The 25,361-nt window shown below is 34.8% G+C and overlaps 1 protein-coding gene across 2 annotated transcripts; it reads right to left on the bottom strand.

The window, feature by feature from the left end:
- Positions 1 to 2,336: 2,336 nt before the first annotated feature.
- Positions 2,337 to 5,997, bottom strand: LOC131150855 (chorismate mutase 2-like). 2 transcript variants are annotated; one of them, XM_058101894.1, is made up of 6 exons: positions 5,859 to 5,997; positions 5,406 to 5,696; positions 4,453 to 4,536; positions 4,208 to 4,351; positions 3,563 to 3,655; positions 2,337 to 2,802 (listed from the first exon to the last, which is right to left on the bottom strand). In XM_058101894.1, the coding sequence occupies exons 1-6, from the start codon at positions 5,958 to 5,960 to the stop codon at positions 2,566 to 2,568; spliced, it is 951 nt and encodes a 316-aa protein (XP_057957877.1). In that variant the 5' UTR covers positions 5,961 to 5,997; the 3' UTR covers positions 2,337 to 2,565. The 2 variants fall into 2 exon arrangements, with proteins under 2 accessions (XP_057957877.1, XP_057957878.1); XM_058101895.1 differs by having other exon boundaries at positions 5,463 to 5,696.
- Between the last annotated feature and the right edge of the window lie 19,364 nt (positions 5,998 to 25,361).

Raw genomic sequence — 25,361 nt, 5'->3', positions numbered from 1 at the left:
CTGAGCTTAGAGCTATTTATTAGTTATGTATATGTGAAAATGAACTGATGAAAGTGAAAGAAATTTTCAAGATAATTCTGCAAGATAAGAAAGGTATATTTTGAGTATATGAATGTTAAATGTAGGTTGACTTATTTTATGGGGAATACATATATGTGAATTTTACTGCTAAATAGTGTGGCATGAGTAAATTGAACCTTGTATGGGACTATGTTATATGTATGAGATGCATGTTATGGAGGAAGTGTACTAAAATGAAATGTTATATGGAATATGCTGCATGTGTTTGTTAATGTAAATCATGTTTACGACAGCCAAAAGGGAGTTGTGGATCACGTTTATGATAGCCAAAAGGGTGCTGTGGATTATGCTCATGACAGCCAAAAGGGAGCTATAGATCATGTTAATGACAGCCAAAAGAGGGCTGTAAAAGTAATAGTCAAAAGGGAGCTGTTGTGATTAAAGGACAATGAGAATGATAAGGAAATATGAAATGCGAACAATGTGAAATGGAATAAGTCACGTAAAGTGAAATGTTATGAAATGATTAAGCTAAGAACATGAACAGTTAAGAATTATAGGATAACAACAGACAAAATAATGTATTATGGTATTATCAGTATGTATGCTAGTAGAACGTGTTACGTTTGGGCAGGGCAAACTCTTCGCCCGAGGGCTTGTGGAGAAAGGTGAGTGTCCTAGTGAGTATTAGATGTGGCACTAGGCTATATAAAGTGCTAAAGCAGATGTAAACTATTCGTATCAGTGGGTAGATTTCCTTATCCTCGGGGCTTTCACTGGTAAACCTTTGTATGAATTGTGTGAGTACGAGATTACATCACTACCTAGGGGCTTACTGAGTAAGGTGAGGGCTCTGGTATGCTTCAGTTGTGACCTTTGGGTTACCTAAAGTATTTGAGCAGAGGGGTGCTACTTGTATGGGCGGGTAATCACCCCTATCCTTGGGTAATCTCGTGGGTAAAATGTCTTGCGTGTGTTTGATTAGGAGTAGGAAATGATTTCAAAAATTATGCTAATGATTTGCAAATAATGAAAATGTATACTTATGTTATTTACAAACCTCATGTTAGTCACATGCTATTTTAATATATTGTTTCTTCCTTTACTGAGATGTGTCTCACCCGAATATGAACTTATCTTTTTCAAGACCTCCATGAGATCGAGCTTAGAGAGCTCGAGGTGTTTGTAACATTTTTTGGGATATAGAAAAGAAAGGGTATATACTTAACTGATATTTTGGGTTGTATGTAGTTATGTTCTATGTTTTATATTTTATGTTTTATGTTTTGAGTCTTCTAAGATATGGATGATTGTAAAATATACTAGTGTTTTTGAATATTGAATTTTTTTAGACATATGTGTATATATGAGAATACATGTGATGAATAATTATTTTGGATTATAGATAGAAATAGTAAACTCTGGTATTATATTTGTGGAGATTATAATTATATTTTTCACTGCGTACATGATATTAGAATGTGGATTATCAGGTAAATGAATGGATTAGTAGTACTCCGAGCCCACTTAGAGGGTTAAGGCGTTACACTTTCTCATTTGTTTTTTTCTTATTAATTGTCTACCACAAAAGTTTCCTTCTCCTTGATTACTCGTTATTCAGCTTGCTAAATTTTGAACCTCTGCCACTTACTTATAGGCACAATGACATGGGAACTAGCTCCACAAGAAATGCAAAACACGGGAACTAGATTCATGGGAATATGCTGTATAGGAAAGGGAGTACAGTTGCATGCCATACCTACTCCCTATGAGCAGCTATGTGGAAATGGCTACTTTCTTAATTGAAGAACCCCCAATTGGGCCTTTGGCTACCCTCAACCCAAGTTGGGCTCCAATTTAAAGGAATGTCCTAAAATGGACCTTAACTCCTCAAAATAAGCCTACAAGGGCTGTCATTTCAAAATAAGGCCCAAAGTGAGCATCAAATCACCAATTAGCCCAAATTAGACAGCCATTTCACATATAGGTCCAAAGGGGAATCAAAAAATTGAAACTTTTCGCGCATGAAGGTGAATGTATGTGAGTGAGGCCCAATGCAAGCAACCCCAAGAATGAAGCTCAATCTTCCTTTTTGTATTTCCTTTTTCCCTTTGAATATTGTACTTGTGATGCACATGGATGAATGAATGTAAAAAGCACTTTGTACAAACATCTCGATGAATGAAATCTCATTTCAGGGTGGTGAGACTGAGAGAGTCAAAATGAGAGATCCGACTACGTGAAGACCTTAGATGACACCTCTAACTAATGGTTGAAAAGATAGAACTAAAATTAAATTAAAAAGAGTAAACAAATTTAGAAGCTCCTAAAGTTTTGCTATATAATGGTCGGACAAAATGGAGTGTTTACATTGACATTTGTTTGAGATTTTGTAACACTTCCAAATTTATTATTAAAGCAAATATGTAAGTTACATAATTAATTCGCTAAAGAGTGCACATCTCAATGATCAGTCTATAGAGTGCATACTGGCTACCACATGATCATGTGAAATGTCATTAATTTGTACTAACTTCGATGTAACTACTTATTAAGGCGGCGAAGGAGGTACTCAACCTCAACAACTTTTGTCATAGGGATCACATAGGCTTCGTAGAGTTGACGAACAATTGTTGGATCAACTTTGTACTTTGAAGTGGTGTTCTTGTTGTCATCAAGTGTCACATCTTGCGCAAACACCTTGGTTTTCTTCTCAACCCTTTTTTTCACCATCTCTTCAACACTCGGGACAGTTAATAGCTTCATCAGAGTATTTATGTCCTAAAAAATTAGAAAGTATACAATGTTAGTTATAAGAATTCCAAAATAAATCATGATGCTCTCTACGTTTATTTTTTATGCTAAATGATATACGTTTGTTCGGAATGAAAAAATGTTAGATACATAGGAATTGTTGATTAACAACTTCATTTGAGAGTATTTACTCCTCAAAAAATTAGAAAATCTAAAGCATTAGCTTAAAATTAAGAAAGCCAAATCATAAAATTTCTCTATGTTTATTTGTTAATCCAACTTACAAATGGTAGATGTATAGTTCTTCGAAAAATTTTCGAAACAAAAAAATATGTTATGCATCTATGTGTATGTGTAAGATATGTGCTTCATTTGTTTTCATGTATAGTTTATAGTCAAATTTAATGAAACTTTTATGAGGTCTTTTAATATATAGTTTTCCTAACAAAATGCATATGTACTTTGTGTATTCTCTTTTTTTGTTAGAAATAAATTCCATAAAAAAAATTATACTATACAGATAAGCACATGTAGTAATTTATTCCCCTAAGAAATTAGGAAAAACATATTTTATTTTATTTTTTGAAAAAAAAAATGATCCTCAATTTTAAAATTAGCCAAAGAAGCATTTCTTTCTTTTTATTTTTTTTGCTCAAGTTTAAAAAGTTAAAAAATTTTCAAGCCATTTTTAAGAGTATGGATTTTGTGGAACAAAATTTGGGAGTGAAATTTCATGCATTTATATCTTCAAAAATGTAATTAATTCATGGCTTCATATAATTTGTACCTTAGCAAGAATTGCAGGCCCGTAGTCCTTTGGGGAAGCTATGTATTTAAGCTCAGCCACAATTCTCCCATCATTAATTCTTGTTGCGAGAGCCTATACACCAAAAAACAAATTTAGCTTTTGAACTTCAAATCGGCGGCATCACATATTCGGCTGTTGACCCACCCATGTGGGTGCATTTATTTTTGCTTGGGAAGATACAGCTCATGGAGCATGTGCAACCTCGAGCATGCATTTCATTTTTGTTGCTGCTTCATCTCAATGCTTCTCTCTGGTATATATTAATATATTGCTTTGTAGAGTAAGGCGGAGAGTGTGTGTGAGAAAAATATACAGAGTGCAGAAGAGAGCTGTGTGTGGGGCAGAGAGGTTTGAGCTTGAGTTGAGTTAGAGTTTGTTGTCCTCCTCCATTGAATTTTTCTTATCGATCATACAGTGAGACTCCCTCTCTCCCGTGGACGTAGGCCGAGTTTGACCGAACTACGTATTTCATTTGTGTTTTCTGTGTGATTGTGTTGTGTTTGTGTTGTTGGAATCATCCCCTTCCCCTAACACCGACATCCCACCAGTGTTGACTGGTCCAAGGTCTTCCCAACCCCAAAAGCTATCTTATTCTGCAAACTAAATGATAATCCATGTGAGTACCTGCAAACAGAGAACATCAGCAGCTGCAGTTTGAGCGTAGTTGCCATCATCACCTTCAGCCACAAAAAGAGGAAGCAGCTGCTTAAAATAAAACTCTGATATGTTCTTGTTCATGTTAACCCTCGCAGCTGGTGGATACAGAATCTGCATGGATATGCAAATATCAATTAATTCCTGATTACTAATGGTTAGGGTTTATATACATATAGATTAAATCTCGCATAAATGCACAATATATAGCTTACATTGGAGAAGTTGGGGTGCACCAGGGGGAGCGGTAGAGCATATGGGGAGAGGGGAATTTCTTCTGGATTTACGTATCTACCAGCCTGCAACAATAGAGTTCCATTAATTCAATATGTATTAGCACAAAAGAAACTTTCAAATTTCCCAGAAAATAGGAACCTTCCAAACATAGTGTTATCTTGAGAGCATAAATCTTGAGTCTTACATTTGCAATTGAGTGAATTTGGATACAATATAATACGATTTTTGTTTTATAGTTTGTCTAAATTTACAGAAATTCAAATTTAACATTTCTCTCAAATAAGGCCTCTTTGAAATATCGGATAAGGTTTCAAAAAATCCTATGAACAGTCCTAAGGTTTTGCAAAAAGGCATCAATTTTCATTAAGGCAAACGCTTTTACGGAGAACTTAGAGGAGATACATGAAAATTTTAAAATCTTAAGAAAAATTTGAAAATTTTGGAAACTTTGGAAACCTTATAAGAGGTTTACTCGATGATTTCTACCCAAAAACAATACATCTCTCTCTCTCTCTCTCTATATATATATACATATAAACAATACATCTCTCTCTCTCTCTCTCTCTCTCTCTCTCTGTGATGTAATTTCCACCACCATGAGCGCGCAAGTATGAAGCTTCAAGATAAAAGTGATAAACCGACCCACAAATTTTTCGAGACGTGTAATTTGATCATAATTTGAGGAAAGGTGCTTATATATATATATATATATATATATATATTTCAAAAAAATGATTGACAAAAAAAAATATAAAAATTCGAAAAATATGCATAGCAACAGACAAGCAAAACCCACAATATCTTCAGCAAGGATGAAATAAAAAAGGCAAAGACCCATTTGAAGATTTCCATTTTTTTGGTTTTCAATCAACATGCAACAGAAGGTCAAAATCTGAAAACAACATATTAATTAGAAGCTCAAAAACTATACCAAGGAATTAAACAAGCATGGTGAGATATACAGAAGAGACAGAGAAAGACCGATCACCTTGGCTTGAAGAAACTCTGTTCCCCAAGTTATCAACTGAGCTATTGTCTTGTAAGCACATGTAGGGCACCATTTCGGGAGATAAGATTCATTGTAGGTTGCAGAGTTGAGAGGGAATTTTGCTCTCTCTATGAGTCTGAAGATGATGGTGTCTTCTTGTCTGACCAGAGAGTCTCTTATGGAGTCCAGTGTATATGGACTTGTTGAACTTGAATCACATGCTGCTGTCTCCATCTATATGTGCGTGCATTGTTTTTAAAAAACACTCTGAAGTAAATATCTTATAAATTAAACTTACCCAAGATGTTGTGCAAATTTAAGTATTTTCTAAAAGCAATTATTTTACCAAATTTATGTTTTGAAATTAAAACAAGTTGATAAGGGTATTTAACTAACCAAGAGAGCTATTATGATAGCAAACAATAATCGTAAGCACGGCTGTGGTTGCAACTCGTAACGACGCATTTTGGCCATGCTAGTTAGACCAAATACCCCCATTTAGCGAAGGATTTGAAAGAGTAATCAAACAAATATTAATAAATTTGAGGAAGAGTAAGGAAGTTTAAAGATATTTAAAGAACGCGCAGTAAGGGAGTTGATTTCTAAATTGAAATCCAAAATATCGTCTCGTCATCAATTCTTGCGCCCGGCCTCATTTTATTATTTTGCTAACTATATAATATTCTAGAGAATACTTTGTTTATTGAAATAATAAAAATAATGGTACTTATTATCTTTTATCTTGCCATTTTAGTGAGATGAGGTTATTTAGGGCAAACTTATACATGCATGGTATGTTCATACTTCTTAATTGTTAAAAACTTTTGTAGAAAAAAATTATTATGACCTTAACATATATATATATATATATATATATATATATATATATATATATATATATTTGTTCATTTCAAAACTAATGATTAGCTCGTAATCTTTTTGTGAAAAATTAAATTTTAGGAAAACTAACTAATATAGTAGTACTAATAAATTTATATAATAATATTTAGTTAAGGCAATGAAGTCACTTATATATTTTTTTATTATATTCATATTAAATAACGAGACCACTTGAGATGAAATTTTGAGAACAAATTACATAAGAACACATCTATTTGGTATTATTTGTGTTTTTATTTCTGTATAACGAAGAAACAAATTATAATAATGCTTTTATTACGTTATTATTATTTTTTAATAATTTGATTTTTAACTAATTTTAAAAATTAATAAAAAATTAAACTTTATGATTTTTAGTTATTTTGACAACTTATCGTTAACTTATTAGAACATTTTAACATTTAAAATTAACTTTTATGGATCAAAATATTTATTGCATATGTAATTTTTTCTTTATAATTAGAATTAAATGACCTTGCTTCAATCTTATTCATCCAAGTGAACTAGTTTGTCAATTTTTTTTTTTTTTTCCGGTTTTGTCCAAGTTGTTATTATGTCAAATAATAGATTTGATCTTGTCTAGAAAGTAGGCTAGCTCCTAATCCAACCCAACTATTTGTTCTCATTCTAGAAGAGAGGGATGTGTCATAAAAAATTGTGTGGAGTCCTCGTGGTTTTCCGTTATGATGAACGGAACCTTTAAAGGGTTTTCCCAATTGACTAGAGGCTTGAAGCAAGGAGATCCACTTTCTTCTTATTTATTCATCATAATGGAGGAGGTTTTGACAAGGTTGCTTAGGAAAAACTATGAGACAGGTCGTATTGAACAATTTAAACATCCGATTGGGCCCCCTTTGGTTTAACATTTGCTTTATGCGGATGATATTCTTATTTTTGTAAATGGTGGGAAAAGATCTATTAGAAATTTGGTTTACACTCTGGAGATGTATGAGAAATGGTCGGGTCAAAAAATCAGCAAGACAAAGTCTACGTTGTTCCTTTCGAAATACATTACTCCTGCTTGGAAACGTGATTTATTGAGAATCATGAGTTTCATGGAAGGTAAATTCCTAGTTACGTATTTGGGTGTGTCTTTGGTTTTTGGAAAATTGTCTTCTAGGATCTTGGAGCCTCTTGTGGAGAATATTAGAAAGAAAATTGTAGGGTGGAAATTTAAATTGCTCTCACAAGGTGGAAGATTGATTTTACTAAGACTTGAGTTGTATAGCATGCCGATACATTTGATGTTGGTTATTAATGTTTCACAGGTCACATTTTCTAGCATCAACTCTCTTCTTGCTAATTTTTTATGGAGAGAGGTGAAAGGTAAAAGGAAGATTTATTGGCAATTTTGGGAAAAAATTTGTAAACCAATCTCGGAATGGGGTATGGGCTTGAGAGATCTTAAAGAAGTCTAAAAATCGCTTCTCATGAAACTTGTCTTTAGACTGCTCACTTCTAACAATCTATGGTCAAGTTTTTCAGGGCTAAATATTGCACAAGTGATCATTTATTAATAAGAAAAAGGAGACCAAATGACTCTCAGTTTTGGAAATCAATGATGGCCACCATTTCAGAAGTTATGGATAATGTTAAAAGTTTGGTGAGAGGTGGGAACTCTTCTTTTTGGTTCTATAGGTGGCTTACATTAGGCCTATTAGCTATGTGCACTGAGAATATTTCGAACAAGAAATTGTGTATTAAGGATTGCTGGCTGAATAACATCTGGAACTCTGATTTATTAATGGAATTAGTTAGGGTTGACAGAACAATGGAAATCTTGCATAATGTGCCAGCTAGTAAAAGTGATCAAGATATATTCATTTGGAAGCTTGCCCCTGACGACAATTTCTCTACAAAAATGGCATGGGAGACAGTGAGGAGCAAAAGTGATAATTTTGAGTGGAATGACTAGTTTTGAAATTCTTTATTGCCTAGAGGAATCTCAATGTAATTATGGAAAGCTTGGTTTAGATACTTGGCAGTAGATGATAGAATTCAGGCCAAAAGAATATCGATTACTTCGGCTTGTGATTGTTGCGTGTAGAGAAGCCAGGAAAAAACTGATCGCATTCTTTCTTTAGGCGAGGTGGCTTTAGAGGTTTGGCATTGGGCTAATGTGGTGTTCAGGATTACTTTCCAACAGTTCCTTTCGTGGAAAAACAGAATTGCAAACTAGTTCCATTATGCTCGAAAATCATCTATTAAAGGTATTTTAATCGGTCTAATTCTGTGTTTGATTATGTGGTGCCTCTGAAATTGAAGATGCAAAGTGAGAATGGAAGGTGGAAGGAGTTTATCAAAGTACAGATCAGACGTGGGAAGTGTTCGATTCTGGGTTAGTTCTTTAGCTTAGAACTCTAATTCTCTTCATAAATTGAAGATATCGGACATTACAATTTTGAAAGAGTTTCAAATTTAGCATTAGAGAATTTGCGGCAGGCTTGGAAAAATTATTTCATGGGTTAAATCCCCAGCAGGGTGGATAAAACTTAATTGTGATGGGAGCTGTAGGGGCAATCTGGGTACTTCAGGAGGTGAAAGAATTATTTGAGACTGCCATGCCATGGTGAAAGCAGCTTTTTCAAGCTATTTTGGAAATGGTACGATCTATAGTGTGGAATTAAAAGTAATCCTGGAAGGAATTCATATATGCAAACCACTTCATTATTTTAATGTGATTATTGAAAGTGACCCGCGAATTGTTGTTGATTGGCTTCGAAAAGGTAGATGTGCCTTGTGGTATCTTTGGGATTTTTGGGAGGACCTCGTGGTGGAGTTAGAAGGAGTGAACTTCATGGTGATCCATCAATATAGGGAAGACAATAGTGCGGCAAATTTTCCCGTTAGAGAAGGAGAAATAAGAAACAATGTCATCTACGAAAAATAACATCTTTTACCACGTTCTCTGAAAGGTATCCTTTAGATGGATAGGTTGGGTCTCACTTCTTTTCGTCACTAGTTCAACCTCTCGATTTTTGTTTAGTTGGTTTAGATTTTTTATTTTAGTTTATTTTATTATCTTTGTTTTTGATAGGCCTATTTAGATTTGTTTCTTATTTAACTTTTTTTGGATTTGTACTCCTGTTTTTGGTTGGTTGTTGGTGTTGTTTTTGGGAGCCCTTTAATTTTTTTTTATCTGTAATCTCCTAATGCTTGTCTTGTAACCATGGTATTCCTCTATCAAAAGTGAGGGTATATCAATGAATAAATGGAAGTGCTGCCCTCCTTTAGTAAAAAAGAAAAAAGGTCCATAGGCTTTGTAGATCTTACAATTGTTTTTATACAAAAAAGAAGGAAAAGATGAACTTCCAACTAAATAATAAAAATGAGAAGGTAAAGAATAATAGGTCTTAACAAAAAAACTAACTTCAACCTTTTTTAGGAGCTCGATATGCCCTCCCTAGGATTACCTAATTGTTGGATTTTAAGGGCCATCGTGCATGGCTACTCAAATTGTTAGAGAGAGAGAGAGAGAGAGAGAGAGAGAGAGAGAGAGAGAGAGAGAGAGAGAGAGAGAGAGAGAGAGAAATTGCGTGCAACTTGTTCTAGAAAAGGAAAGTAAGGAAAAAGTTAGGTCCTATCGTAGAAAATAAGAAGAGCATGAAAAGGGAAAAAATGAGAGAGAGAAAAAAAAATGGATATATCCAGTGCACTACACAAGATATGGGTGACAGTTTTTTTTGTAGCACATGTTTTACACTCTTTCTTCAAAAAGATACTTTTCGTTTTCAAGAAAAATTCGAATTTGGTGCATTTATAAATTATTTTTTAGGCTTTTAAAAAGCTAAGTCTCACTTTTTCTTTTTTTCTTTTTTTGAGAGCCTATTGGCCCCTTCATAGATCCAATTTTGTCTCAGATTTGGAGGAATATTATTTAGCAACTCAATGCAAAAGGGAGAAAGGGAGAAAACAAAGGGAAAATGATGTGTATGTTGCTTTGAAAAGAAATAATGGAGAAATTTTTAGGGATGTCTACTAGACCTTCCATACATCCCCCTTGTAACAAACTTTAAAGGTTATCATGTGGCTACTTAAAGGCAAGAGGTAGAGGTAGAGGGGGAGGGAAAAATAAGAAAGGAGAAGGAATTAAAAATTTTGGATCTTGTGTGAGAAACAAAAAGTGAAAGGAAAATGTTGGTTATTATTGTAGAAAATTAGTGGAGGCCAATAAAAGGTGAATATGAGATGGATGGGTTTAGTTTGACCACCATATTGACAAAGTTGCCTACTACCAAGACCACTATGTTGAAAAGGGTATACGCATAGAGAACTAAAGAATGAATATGGTGACAAGGAGGATTGTATTTGTGTGTGTGTGTGTGTGTGTGTTCCCACATGGAATAAGATGATCTCTAGGGCAAGGCAAATCACTTTCGCCCAATCGTTTATAGGGTGAAGTCAACTAAGAGAATCACCTCATTTACTCGAACCTTATTTTCCTAGGCAACGTATTGCCCCAAATAGTAGGTGATTATGAATGCAAAAAGAGGACTATGTGATTAAAAATCTTCATCCACACTTACCTCACTAGAATTTCATTCGCACAAAACCATACTCACCTACGAAGATTCACCTCAACTTATGAGCCGGATGAAAAGGTACATAGGGACAACCAGAGTTTGAGGCAAGTCATCAACCCCTCGCATTAAGAACATCATTCAAGTTGATAAAAAAGGAAATAATCAAGAGTCAGCCACAATTAAAATCTAGAATTAAGGGATTCCATTATAGTTTATGTTTGACAATTATGGGGCAATTTAATATTTAATTCAGTTTTAGTGCTTGTGCTTGGAGATTTTCTATAACTCCAAGGTTGACTTTGAGGCCAGGGGTGTAAATAAGTGTTTTCCCCATTTTTGTAAGACACCTTCAACTCAACTTAGACAATGTGACACAATTATCACTTTGGCCTCTTTATCCCTTTATTTTTATCTCTAGCTAATTGCCTCAATTCCTCTATATCTACCCCTTTCTCTTTCCGTCTTCTTATCTATTCTAATCAATTTTCAGTCACCTCCCCTATTTTCTTCCACCTTCTACAATTTATAAAACTTTTATGAATCTCTTATCCTTGTACCTCTGATAGGGGATGACATAATGGGTCTAGTTGCACCTCCACACTCAACTAATCCCCAAATTACACCTTTGGGAACTTATAGTTTGAAAAAAAAAATCTAGCATGTTCGGTAGGACCCATTATGGCGCTAGTTACTAGAGGTAGAAGATAAATACATGGTATCACCAAAGCTTATTAGACTTATCACCACAAATTTGGTGGCGATTCAATAAAAAAATTGCTAAGAAAAATCTTCATTCAATCTCTCATACTTCTTGTGAGGTAGCCACCACTATGAAGACAATCAAAGACGATTTCAAAAGTGACATAAGATCTTGAATGGAGAATACGTGAAAAGACATATTTGGTGATTCAAGATTCATAGTAGAAATGCCCATGAAATCCTAAATATAGCTTACCTTCACCCTTGTTATGAGTATAACCGAACCATCACCATGATCATAATGATCCATGGGGGTTTGACCAGCATGTTCTTCTACAAGTGGATGCTGGGGAGAAAATGCCATTCACTCTGCAATCTCGTATTAGCCAAATCGGTTATGATGATTGTGGTTAGACACAGAAGCATGGGGGCAACAAAATATTTTTATAAAGAATATCGACTATGAAGATCTTGAGAATAATATACTAGACAATTATATAAAAGATAATGAAGAGGTCAAGCCCCAAAATAATGAGGATTTCTTAATGTCTAGACATACTAAGTAGAAGGAGGATTTCAACTCAACTAAGTTTGAAGAGTGCAAAATCTTCTTTCCAATTGAGCCTAAAAATTATGAGGACTCCTTAATAGCTTAATTTACTAAGAATAGAATGATTTTGACTCAACCAAACATGAAGAATACAAGAACCCTTCTTTGGCTGAGGATTTAATGCTTGTCGATGATGTAAGCTAAATTGATATTGAGAATGAAAATAATCTCAAGATTAATCTAGAGGTTGGAAAACTCATTGACAAACATTTTGAGTCGGGCGAGGACCATCCCTTGGCATGGCCTAAGTCTAGTATTGGGTGATCAATTGTTATTTCCTACTCTTGATCGATGAAAATATTCTCCAAATCTAGTATTCTTAGGGCATTGTAAATTGATTGATTAGGGAACATTTGACCTAGAAAGATGATGAAGATAAATTGTACTATAGGTAGAAAAATATATGTGGCTCATATGTTGAGTGGAATGTATGTACAAAGAAAAAATATGGTATAAAATAAGAATGCTGGTTTGCAGGATCAAATAGTCGACAATTTCACTAAAATCATCAACGATTTTTCCAGGCACAGAAGAAACATTTGATTGTTTTTGTCCTATTACATTGACTGTTTGGTCTCGCCTTTAAACCGTCGATGGTTTTACTCGGTAACTCAGCGCTGTTTTTCAAATTTTGAATTGAGAAGTTGTATAGGTTGGGTTTCAGGGGGAAAACCTCTGGGAGGGTTATATATACATATTGTATAATGTAACTATATGTATTTGGAAAGAAGACAGTAAAATTCACTATCATTTGCTCCTATGGATGTAGGCAATGTCGAACCACATAATTCTTCATGTCATTGTTTTATTACTTTCGTATAATCTGCATGATTGTGTTTTCTGTGTATTTCACTATTGGTTGTTGCATTGTAAGATCGTTTATTTTCGCTGCGCATTTATTTGCACACAAAATTGGTATCAAAGCATTAGATTATAATGGCTTCTGGAATTTATTTTTTAAAGTTCGATGCTATTAAGTTTGATAGAATGGGAAACTTCGGATTATGGCAGAGAATGGTTAAAGATTTGTTAGTGCAACAAGGTATTGTAGTAACCCAGGAAAAAAATAAAAAAATTAAAATTATGAATCAATTTATTTATTAAAAATTATTAAATTAATAAATGAATTAAACAAATAAAAGGAATAGTGTGCAAAAAAATTGAAATAAAGATATATATTAAGTTATATATGTACATATATATATATATATATATATATGTAAAGTTATTATGTAATATAAGTTAAATTTTATATATATATATATATATATATAACTTAAAGCTTCTTTAGGAAGCTATTCAGAATCCAATTTCAAATTGGATTCTTTAGTCCCTGCGTCTCCCTACGCCTCTCTTAGTCTCTCTCACTTCCCGTCACCTCCTCCGTCTCCTTCTCTCTCACCTCAATTTTCTAGACAAATATTCGGCCAATCGTAAAATGGAAGATACCACTGGGTTGTTATCTCCGCCAATAAAATTCCTATCAAAGTGGATTTGTCGTAGGAGCGGCATAGGCACCACTCCTGGGAAAAGGTATACTCCCTCTCTTTTATCAATTTCTTCATAAATCTTCAGCTAAATCAACGATTGGAAACCACTACAAGGTCCTAGTCTCAATCGTCCTCATTTTGACTAGAGCAAATTTTCAATTCGAGGGTCTTAAGCACCACTCCAAAGCGAGAGTGAGATTTAGGGAATTAAGGAAATTGGTTATTTTTGGGAGTTTAATTGTTATTTGAAATTTATGAGCCTAAGAAATGTTAAAATAGTATTTTATTTAGGGTTAATTTTATTAAATAAGGGTTATTGAATCAGGGTTCGGGTGAGCATCGCAAGCATCATTTTGGGGTTTCTACTAGCATAGTTCAGGAAACCAGGTAAGGGGAATATATTAAATCAGGATTTTTGAGAAAATAACTAGTAAAAAATGAAAATATTATGTATATATGTATATGATTTTCATGTGGGTTTTGAAATACCAACCGTTTTATTTGTAGATTTCTGAGCCTAGGACTGTGGCATTAGATATTATTTATGAAAATGGAAAGTTAAATGGCAGATTTTCTGGTTAATTGTGTAAGAGATTAAATGTATATTTTCAGTATATGAACAATGAATATGGGTTGGCTTATTTTCAGTGAACGTATGAAATATGTTGTCAAATTGTGTGGCATGAGTAAAATGAATTTTTTGTGTTAAACTATGATATATCTATGAGATGCAGGAAATAATGGAAATGTATTGAGAATTAAAAAGTGATATAAATTATTTTGAATGTGTTTGGTAATGTTAAATTACAATGTGTGGTTTGAGAATTCTGGTGGACTAGGAAAATGGTATAGTACTGTTGTGAAAATGTATGGTAGTGCTAGTGCACCCACACGTCTTAGATAGAATGTGGAGATGGGATGGTCGATTGTGCTAGGGAAGGGTAGTGTCCCCCTAGATTCTAGACCAGTGTAGGAACAGCCAATCGTACCTACAGATTGTAAAATGTGGTTGATTTAACTCTGGTGGGCCGACTAGGGTTAAGTCTAGCCTTCGAGCCACACAACTCATTATGGGGCGGAAGCATGACTATGATTATCACCATTATAAAGGGTTCTAAATGCATAATTGTAAGTTTAAACATGGATATGGATATGGAAATAGCAGTTATGGAAGCGACGGATATAAGAACAGCAGATGGAAATGACATGAAAACTTAATATGTGACAACAGATATGAATACAGAAAGAGATAATGAATATGTGACACTTAAACATCGAATATGATTATGAATGTAATGAATGACACAGAGATAACAACATAAAGAATTTTGAAGTAAAGTATTATCAATATTAAATATAGTAGTATTATATGTAATTGGGGCGGGGTATACTCTTTGTTCGAGGGCTTGCTGAGATAGGCGAGTGCCCTGATAGGTATCAAATGTAGTTGCAGGCTGCATAACGTATCAGAGCATAGGGAAGCTACTTGTATGGGCGGGTAATCTTCCCTATTCTCGGGAACTTCTGCTAGTAAACTTTTGCGTGAATGTGTGAGTATGAGATAAACTAACCATCTGAGGGCTTACTAAGTAAGGTAAGCGCCCTAATATACTTCAGTTGTAGTCATACCTGGTTGCATAAGGTATCAAAGTAAAGGGGTGCTACTTGTATAAGCGGGTGATCACCCCAATCCTTGGGAACTCTCGTTGGTAAAATACCTTGCATGTGTTTGAGTAGGGATAGAGAATGATTTCATAATTGTAGTTTCATTCGAAAATGATGAATACTTATATGTTGTGCACAAACCTTATGATAGTCACACACTGATTTAATGTATTCCATCCTTACGGAGATGTGTCTCACCCGATAATTGAATTTTATCTTTTTCAGGACCTCCACATGATCGAGCTTAGGAAGCTCAGGGCTGTTGTAGCGTTTTTTAGAGAGAGGGTATAGACTTTTGGATATGTATACCTTTGGGTTTGTTTATGTTTTCTTAGATGTATGATTGTAAATACTGGTTATTGGAAGATGATTTTGAGATGTGTATATATATATATATATATATATACGTAGATACTCTAGTATATTATTATGGAGTTATTATTATTTCCACTGCCTTATTGAGATAATAGGGTATCAGATACAGGTAAATGGTTAACGTGGCATCTGTGCCCCACCAGGCGGGTTTGGGGCGTCACAGAGCATGATTTTATTTACAATAACACTTCGGACCCCATTTTACTGTTTGAGGCATTACAAGTTTGGTGAGGAGATTATATGAAGGTGTTGCCAAATGACATGGATGAAACAAGTTGGAAGGAATTGGAAGCAAAGGTTGTAGCGACTATCAAGCTTTGTCTGACTGATGACATGTTGTATCACGCCATGGGTAAGGAATCTCCTACTACTGTTTGGCAAAAACTTGAAAGTCGGTATATGTCTAAGTCTTTAACGAACAAATTGTCTTTTAAGCAGAAGTTTTATTGGTTTAAGATGGTAGAGGGTTTTGATTTGAACCAACACATCAATGTATTCAATTAGATTATAAGTGATTTGATGTGGGTTGATGTGAAGTTTGAGGAAGAAGACAAGGAGCTTATGCTATTGAATTCCCTACCTATGTCTCATACGTATGAAAATCTAGTAACTACTCTAACATGGGGAAAAGAAACCCTGAATTTGGAAGAGGTTACAAGCACTATACTGGGTTTTCATCAAAGAAATAAGCCCAACGATGAAATTTCACAACGTGAAGGGCTTATGGTAAAGGGTAACCAGGAACATGGGAGAAGCAAATTCCAGAGCAAATCAAGTTATAATATTTCTCCATCGCAATCCAAGAAAAAAAAGGACATACGGTGTTTTAAGTGCGGGAAAAAAAGGCACATAAAACCTAAATGTCCGAAAAGGAAGAAAAGGAATCCAGAAAATCAAGAGAGTTCTTCAAAATCAGCGAATTCAGTTGAAGAAGGAGACTCGGAGAGCAGTGATGGTGATATGCTTTCTGTTTCATCGGGTTCAAATCGCCTTACTGATTCTTGGATCCTAGATTCGGTGTACTCTTATCATATGACACCAAATAAAGAATGGTTCAGCACTTACAAGTCAGTTAATTTTAGTTCTATTCTGATGGGAAATGATGTTTTATGCAAAATTATTGGAATAAGAAACATAAGAATTAAAATATACGATGGTTTTGTGAGAACATTATGTGATGCAAGGCACATACCGGATTTGCAGAAGAATTTAATTTCATTGGGCACTTTAGATTGTAACAGGTTTAGTTATAAGTCTGAAAGTGGGTTTATGAAGGTGTTTAAAGGTGTTCTAATGATGATGAAGGGGCAGAAGTTAGCAAGAAATATCTACACATTGTTGGGTACTATAGTTGTAAGTCGAGTTGTAGCTCTAGATTTTGAGTTAGATAATACTGTTTTGTGGCATATGCGATTAGGGCATATGGGTGAGCATGGGATGAAGGAACCTCATAAGAGGAATCTTTTGAAGGGTATCAAAACATATAGGCTAAATTTATGCAAATATTGTGTTCATGGGAAACAGAATAGGATGCAGTACAGCCACTCACAAGACAGAGGGTATCCTTAACTACATTCATTCGGATGTTTGGGGCCCAGTGAGAGTAGCATCACATGGTGGACATATGTACTTCGTGAGTTTCATCGATGATTATTCATAAAATTTTTAGGTGTACTTCATGCTACATAAGTCAGAGACGGTTGCTAGGTTTAAATTGTGGAAAGTTTAGGTGGAAAACCATACTGGAAGGAGAATTAAATGCCTCAGGTCAGACAATGGAACCGAGTATGCTGATTTGAGGTTCATGGAGTTTTGTGAGAAGCATGGCTTAAGGAGACATTTCATAGTTCACCAAACACCACAACATAATAGTGTTACAGAAAGGATGAACTGAACTCTGTCTAAAAGGGCTCGTTGTCTCAGTTCGAATGTCGGGCTTGCGAAGAACTTTTGAGCCGAGGCAGTGAGTATAACATGTTTTTTGGTTAACCGATCGCCAACGGGCATCACTAGAGGGGAAAGTTGTAGAGGATATATGGACAAGTAATGCAGTAGACTACTCCAGTTTGAGAGTATTTGGTTGTCTAGCCTATGTGCACATTCCTAATGAGGAGAGATCAAAACTTGATGCAAAGTCTAGACGATGCATTTTTCTAAGATATCATAAAGGTGTGGAAGGGTTCAAGCTATGGGATCCAATGGAAAATAAGGTGGTGATCAATAGAGACGTGGTTTTCGATGAGAAAGCTATGGTGAAGCATAGTCAAAAGGTAGATGAAGAGAAACAGGTGCCAGAAAACTCGAGAAGAGATGAACATGTTATGTAAGTGGAGTTAGAGACTCAGGGCAGTGATGACAGTGTTCAGAATGCAGGTAGTTCTAGCTCAAGAAACCAGCAAGATCACAATATCACTATAGACATACCTAGATGCACTATCAGGCACCGCCCAAGTATGGATTTGATGATCTGGTGTCTCATGCTCTCATTACCAGTTGCAAGGATCCTACTACTTTTCAAGAGGTGGTGCGCAACCAAGAGAAAAGTAGATGGATGAGTGCTATAGTGAAGGAATTGGAGTCATTACATAAAAACCAAACGTGGGATTCGGTGGAGCTACCAAAATGGAAGAGGGTGATAGGTTGCAAGTGGGTGCATAGGAAGAAAGAAGCGGTGTTAGAAAAGGAAGAAGAGAATTTCAAGGCTCGATTAGTAGCAAGGGTTACTCTCAAAGGAAAGGAGTTGATTATGATGAAATATTCTCCCTTGTGGTTAGACACACTTCCATCAGGGTAGTGTTGGGATTAGTGATGTATTACAGTATGCATTTGGAGCAAATGGACGTAAAGACAGCGTTTCTCTATGGTGATTTGGAATAACTGATTTCTATGGTATATCCAAAAGGGTTTAGTCAACCTAGATAGGAGTGTTTGGTTTTTAAACTGAAGAAGTCACTTTTTGGGCTGAAGCAGTCTTCAAGGCAATGGTATAAACATTTTGACTCCTCTATGATCTAGATAGGCTACAAGAGATATGAGTATGATTGCTGTGTATATGTTAAAAATCTTGATGATGGTTTTCTCATTTTTTTTTATTTTTTATTTTTGTGGCTTTATGTTGATGACATACTAATTTTTGCAAAGAATATAACTGAGGTAAATTAGTTGAAGACTATATTGAATAAAGAGTTTGACATGAAAGATTTGGGTGCAGCCAGGAAAATTCTTGGGATGGAGATCTGTAGGGACAGAACTGCAAGAAGATTATGGTTATCTTAGGGTGATTATGTGTAGAAGGTGTTGGAGAGGTTTAGCATGGTTAATGCAAAACCGGTATGTACACTATTAGCGAATCATTTTAAATTATCTACCACTCAATGCCCAAAGACAAATGATGATATCCATCAAAGGTCCTCTACAGTAGTGCAGTGGGGTGTTTAATGTATGCTATGGTATATACAAGATCGGACCTAGTACAAGTTGTCAGTGTGGTAAGTAAGTTTCTTTCAAATCCAAGAAGACAATATTGGGATGTCGTCAAATGGATTTCAGATACTTGTGGAGTACTTATCACCATGGCGTTATGTTCGACAGGCAACAGAGTGATCCGTCAGTTATGAGATATGTAGATACAAAGTATGTAGGGGATCTGGATGATAGAAGGTCTACAACATGGTATTGTTCACCCTTATAGGAGGGCCTATTTATTGGAGGTCCATGGTACAATCTCTCGTTGCATTATCAATGACTGAGTCGGAGTATATGGCGGCCACCAAAGCTGTCAAGGAAGTATTGTGGCTTCCAGACTTAATCAAGGAGCTGGGTATACAGTAAGGTGGAGTTCAATTGCGTTGTGACAGTCAGAGTGTCATCTATTTAGCAAAGAACCAAGTGTATCATACAAGAACCAAACATATAGATGTGAGGTTCCACAGGATCCGGGAGTTGGTTTCTTCAGGTGAACTTGTGCTTGAGAAAGTTCACACTTTTGAGAACACAATAGATATCTTGACAAAGCCAGTTACCATAGATAAGTTCAAGCATTGTTTGGACTTACTTAATGTCTCTGGTTGCTACATGGGAGGCGATCCCAACCTATTGTCCCAGGTGGAGCAGCAAGTTATGTTTTCGGTTTTCTCTTAAGGGGAGTATATTCACCAAGGCGAATATTGTTGTAATATGTGGCTTATATGTTGAGTGGAATGCATGTACAAAGAGAAAACATGCTAGAAAACAAGAATGCTACTTTGAAAAATCAAGCCGTCAACGGTTACACTGAAATCGTCGACGGTTTTGCCAAGTGTAGAAAAAATAGTTAACTGTTTCTGTCCTGTTACATCAATTGTTTGGTCTCTGATTTAAACTTTCAATGGTATGACTGATACTGTAGTGACTCGAAGAATTATAGTAATTATTGACACCCCAATTTTAACCAGACCGGGTTGGGAAGACCCTTTGTAATAAAAGTCGAATTTGTATCTCGGGAATAGAAGGATCCGATTAAGTCCAAGTATTTTAAAATTGAGTCCTAATAATTTTAAATTAAGTGCCGGATATTTTTAAATTGGAGTCTCAGTTTATTTGGAGTCCCAATTATTTTATTTTTTGAGTCTCGGTTATTTATTTTTAGGTTGCGGTTATTTTTTTTTTTAAAAAAAAAAGTTGAGTCCCTTTTATTTTTGAGTCATTAAATTGAGTTCGGGTCTTTTTGTTTCTAGGAAATTGAGTTTATTTTTTTTTCCCGGGCCTATCCTTAGTTGATTGGAGGAATGAAATGAAAATAGAGAAGCTTTTGTTGCATGGGCCATGCAGCCCGTACAAAAGGAAAGAAAGGCGCCGCATTCTCTAAAAATGAATTAGGGTTTCTTTTAGGGTTTTGAAGTGTTATAAAGTGGGCTAGGGGCTGAATAAAGCAAGGGGACACGGCCATAGGAAGAGGAAGAAAAGGAGGAAGAGAAGAAGAAGAAGAAGAAGAAGAGCAACAGCAATACAACATCTTCGGCACAATCAGTTTAATGAAGTAAATCAAACGGTGTTTTCTCATCCGATTGAATTGAAATTTTACCAAATTGTTCTTGACTCATTAATTTTAATTTTCACCAATTTTATTTTTATTTAGAGTTTTTAAGCTTCGATTCTTACTTCTTGGACAGCCAACTTACCACAGCAGCAGCAGGTTCGCCGGTGCTGCGTGGTCGACTTAATGAAGCCAATCGAATGGCGGTTTCTCATCCAATCGAATTGAAATTTTATCAGGTTGTTCCTGACTCACTAATTTTAATTTTCACCAATTTTATTTTTATTTAGAACTTTGAAGCTTCTATTTTTATTTCTTGGACTGCCAACTTACCGCAGCAGCAGCAGGTTCACCTGTGCTGCATGATCGACTTAATGAAACCAACTGAAAAATGATTCCTTATCCAATCTAATTGAAATTTTACCAAACTGTTCTTGACTCACTAATTTTAATTTTCATCATTTGGATTTTTATTTAGAGCTTTGAAGCTTCTGTTTTTATTTCTTGGATAGCCAACTTATCGCAGCAGCAGCAGGTTCGCCGGCACTATACGGTCGACTTGATGAAGCCAATTGAACAACGATTCCTTATCCGATCAAGCTAAAATTTTTCCAAGTTATTTCTAACCCTTTTTTTTTTAATTTTTACTGGTCAGATTAACTTTTTGAGGTTTAAAACTTTATTTTTATTTCTTGGACAGCCAATTCACCGCAGCAGCGGCAGGTTCATCAGCGCCTGCGCAGTCCGCGTGATGTAGATGATTGGATGGCGATTACTCGTCCGATGAAATTGAAATTTTTGCAGGTATTATGTTCACGTGTCTTTTATCCAGTATGTGTTTTTTGGGCAGGTGAGTGCTTGGTTGTGTATTGTATTTTGCTTGTTCCTTTTTGTATGTCATGTTTATTGTAGTTGTATTATTTAATATTTTAGAGTTATTATTGTATTATTTAGGTTGCATTTGTATTATTTAGTCTTTAGTCCTTATTTAGTTTTTTTTATATTGTTCTTGTATTATTATCATTGTGATATTGTACATACTTAGGGTCTTGATTATTTAATAGGGTTTAATTATTTCACTTTATTACAGTTTAGGTATTTTCAGGGTTTGGATTATGTCATGTTCACATTTATTAGGGTTTTGATCACTTCATAGTATTTTTGTGTACTTGTAGGGTTTAAATTGCTTCCACATAGATTATATATTATATATAAGGTTTTTGATTGGTTTCCATGTTTAGGATTCAATTACTTACATATAACTTGTGTACTAATTTTAAGGATTCCATATCATTGTATAGTGATCTTAAGGGTTTCCATATAATGTGTATTAATTTTTTGGCTTCTATATGGCTTGGAAGAATTCAATTTGTTTTCCATATTTATTTTCAGCGTTCCCATATTAGGGTATATTAATATTTTAGAGTTTGTGTATATTTCATATTAGATCCATGATGTGAATTATTGTCCATAATCTCATTCATTTTCCTTACATGTTTATAAAAAGTACATAATTTCTTGGGTTTGATTATTTCTATACTAGAGTATATCATTAGAGTTAGATTGATTATTAATATTTGGGGCTTTATCATAGAGATTTTGACTATTATGATATATAATATTTATGTGTTATTATTTATAGTATTAGTAGTATATTATTTTCTTTATTAACTATTTGAAATTTTGGTAAAATACAGAAAATCATAAAAAATAGAAAATTAGGAGAAAATTCTAAAAATATTTTTGACTTGACTTTCACTATTTTCTTTAATTGTCTTTTTATTTTTTCAAAGTTTTGTAAAATGTGGAAAAATATAAAAAAATCAAAAAAATTAAAAAAATCAAGAAAAATATTTTGAGACTTGTAAATCATTTTTTGACACCATTTGAATTCCAAAAACCTCTCAAACTAGTATTTTCATACTTAGAAAAATCCTATAAGATTTCCAAAATTTGGGAGTGTATTTTATAAAGTATTTTCTCGATTTTTATTCCTATGATTTTAACAAAATGGTATGAGCTCTTTGAGCTTCACGTACACCGGTTTTGAGGGAATTTATACATATACATATATATATATATATATATATATTGTATATTGTTTGCGGCCCATTTATTTGCACTTTGTAAATTCATAAAGGGAGTAAAATAAAAGATTTTTTAAATTTATTTTGGGATAATTTCATAATTAATTAGGTACCATTCGTAAGAACATGCGCGCAGGGGGTGCCCGTACCTTCCCCTCGCGTAACCGAACTCCCGATCCTGACTTTGGTAACACATACTGATTCTATCCTTAATTGGGTAGTAATCAAGTGTTCTAACCACACTAAAAGGTTAGTGGCGACTTCATTCTTAGTTTTCTTGAAAACTTAAACCACAATTTTTATTTTCGCCGACCCTGGGGCACACGCACTCCGAGACATCACAACAATAATTAAATAATAAATGAAAGGAGAGAAAAGGATTTTTCAAAAAGCGGATTCAGCAAGGTGCTCATTGACGAACAAGCTTCTTGGACTCGTTGACATGGACGCGTGTCTCGTCAACGATACTTTACCAAGAAGGCTAATTTCACGGCTTAAAATTCATTGACGAGGGGTAACTGTTCGTCGACGAACTCCCTTCATGGACTTGTCGACGAGATGATGTGTCTCATCGTCGAATCCGTGTTTTATAAATATACCAACCTCAAGATTTCAGCATGAATTTTTGCATGCAAGTCTCTTTCTCTCTCTCTCTCTCTCTAGGTTTCGTCTCCCCCCTTCTCTCTAGATTTTCGGTTTCATCCTTCGCCAATTCGATGATCGGAAGCCTCCACGCTACTCCTAGGAAGGTTCTTGTCAAGTCTGCTGGAGTAGTTCGTTGGTTAGGCCAACTTGGGCACTATCCTAAAATTTAGGTAAGTTAGTTATTTTAAGTTTTATAGGATATTTAGTATTTCTGAACTAAGGAAAATGTAGTAGGAGGAATAATACTAAAGTTTTGTTAGGGAAAAATGTAATTTCAGGGTGTTGAGTTCGGGAACATACAGGTGTAGGTTTGGTTTAAATTGTGGGCCTTTGAGTAAGCCAAGTAATAGGATAAATTAAGTCAGTCTTTTTCATGAAATTATTTATTATTATACAACATTTATATTCATAAAAATATATATGTTATAGAACTATATTTGGGAATACTGATGTTGAACAGGGAAATGATTTTAACACATTTTATAAGAAAATATGATTTTAGAACAAATTATGAGTTTAGAAGGCTACTTACATTTGTATGGCATGAGTATAATTTTTTCATGAAAATTATGTTACACTGAAATATTATGATTTTTTAAAGATAAGCATGTTATAGCAGTTTTCAGGAAAATCCTAAAAATAGTACATGAACTATGGTTTTAAGATTATGTTAAATAGTGCAAGAATTTATGTTTATTATGTTATGAATTATGCTGGCATAAATGCTGTAATTTTTACGTTATGATTTATGCCGGCATAAATGCCGTGATTTTTACGTTATAAATTATGCCGACATAAATACCGTGATTTTTATGTTATGAATTATGCCGGCATAAATGCTGTGATTTTTACATTATGAATTATGCAAGCATTGATGCCGTGACTATATATGATATGTAAGAAATCATGAAATATATATATATGTCAAATATTACCCTAAAATACGAAACAGTTACGTTTTTAATATGAAATGTATTATATGTTATCAAAACCCGGATAGCTTAGTTCAATTTTATGAAGCACGGTACCGTAGTAATATGTTCACGATTATGAATATGTTAGTGCTACCACATGATTATGCTCTTAAATTGTGTAATTAGGTGTTTTAATTCATGCATTAAAGTTTATATTTTTAATTAAATGCCTAATTACTCTCAATATTTTAACATTGTGTCCTATTTATAATATCTGGATTTTATTAAGTAATTTATGAATGTTTGGGTATTTCTTATCACAGGGCAATTATTGGAAGTTAAAACCGACGCTACTCCGTAATTTGTGCGTAATTATTTCATCCAAACTTTGATTAAGACGATTCAAAATTCTGAAGAACGCTAAGGAGGTGCTTTATGACTTTTGTGTTTCGAGCTTTAAGAGATACAAGCTCTACGATGGTCAAAATTGGGTATATTCTCTAAGAAAGAAAAAAGAAGAAAAATTGGAAGAAACAAGCAAAGAAAAAAAAAGTGATTTGACCCGGCCATGCAGTCGGGTCCTCCGTGCGCTAGGCATAGGGCAGTGCCTCCCCCCTCTCCCTTTATGTTTTTCTTTTCTCCTCACTACACAGCAACCCATACCCTCTCCATTCCTGCTTCTCTATCTCCCTAACTCTCCTATCTCCCTCTCTAACCCTCTCAACTCTCTTCTCTTCTCTCCCTCCTCCTCTTCCTCCTCCTCTCTTTCCTCCTTTCCTTCTTCCCTTCCTCTCTAACTTGCTTGTTGCCGTGCTACTGCCAAGGTCTCCCCCTTGCTACTGCTGTGTTCTGGAGAAGCCCAACCCATGAAGAGCTGTTCCTCCTCCTCCTCCGCCATGCATGCTGTTGTGGCTGCCATCCGAGACCTCCTTGCTTCCCTGCTGCTGATCCCTTGCTACCCGTGAACCCCCTGTGTG

Source organism: Malania oleifera, chromosome 3 (genome assembly GCF_029873635.1).
Source record: "Malania oleifera isolate guangnan ecotype guangnan chromosome 3, ASM2987363v1, whole genome shotgun sequence".
NCBI lineage: Eukaryota > Viridiplantae > Streptophyta > Magnoliopsida > Santalales > Ximeniaceae > Malania > Malania oleifera.
Note: the sequence above shows the minus strand (reverse complement) of the source record. Positions and strands in the feature narration are given on the sequence as shown.

What these genes read in the sequence shown, in the direction of transcription:
- LOC131150855 (XM_058101894.1), bottom strand. Translation starts at nt 5,960, where the DNA reads ATGGGGGTATTTGGTCTAACTAGCATGGCCAAAATGCGTCGTTACGAG. An exon ending in CTATCATAATAGCTCTCTTG is followed by an intron (nt 5,697 to 5,858) that starts GTTAGTTAAATA and finishes ACGCACATATAG; the next exon opens with ATGGAGACAGCAGCATGTGA. An exon ending in CATGCTTGTTTAATTCCTTG is followed by an intron (nt 4,537 to 5,405) that starts GTATAGTTTTTG and finishes CTATTGTTGCAG; the next exon opens with GCTGGTAGATACGTAAATCC.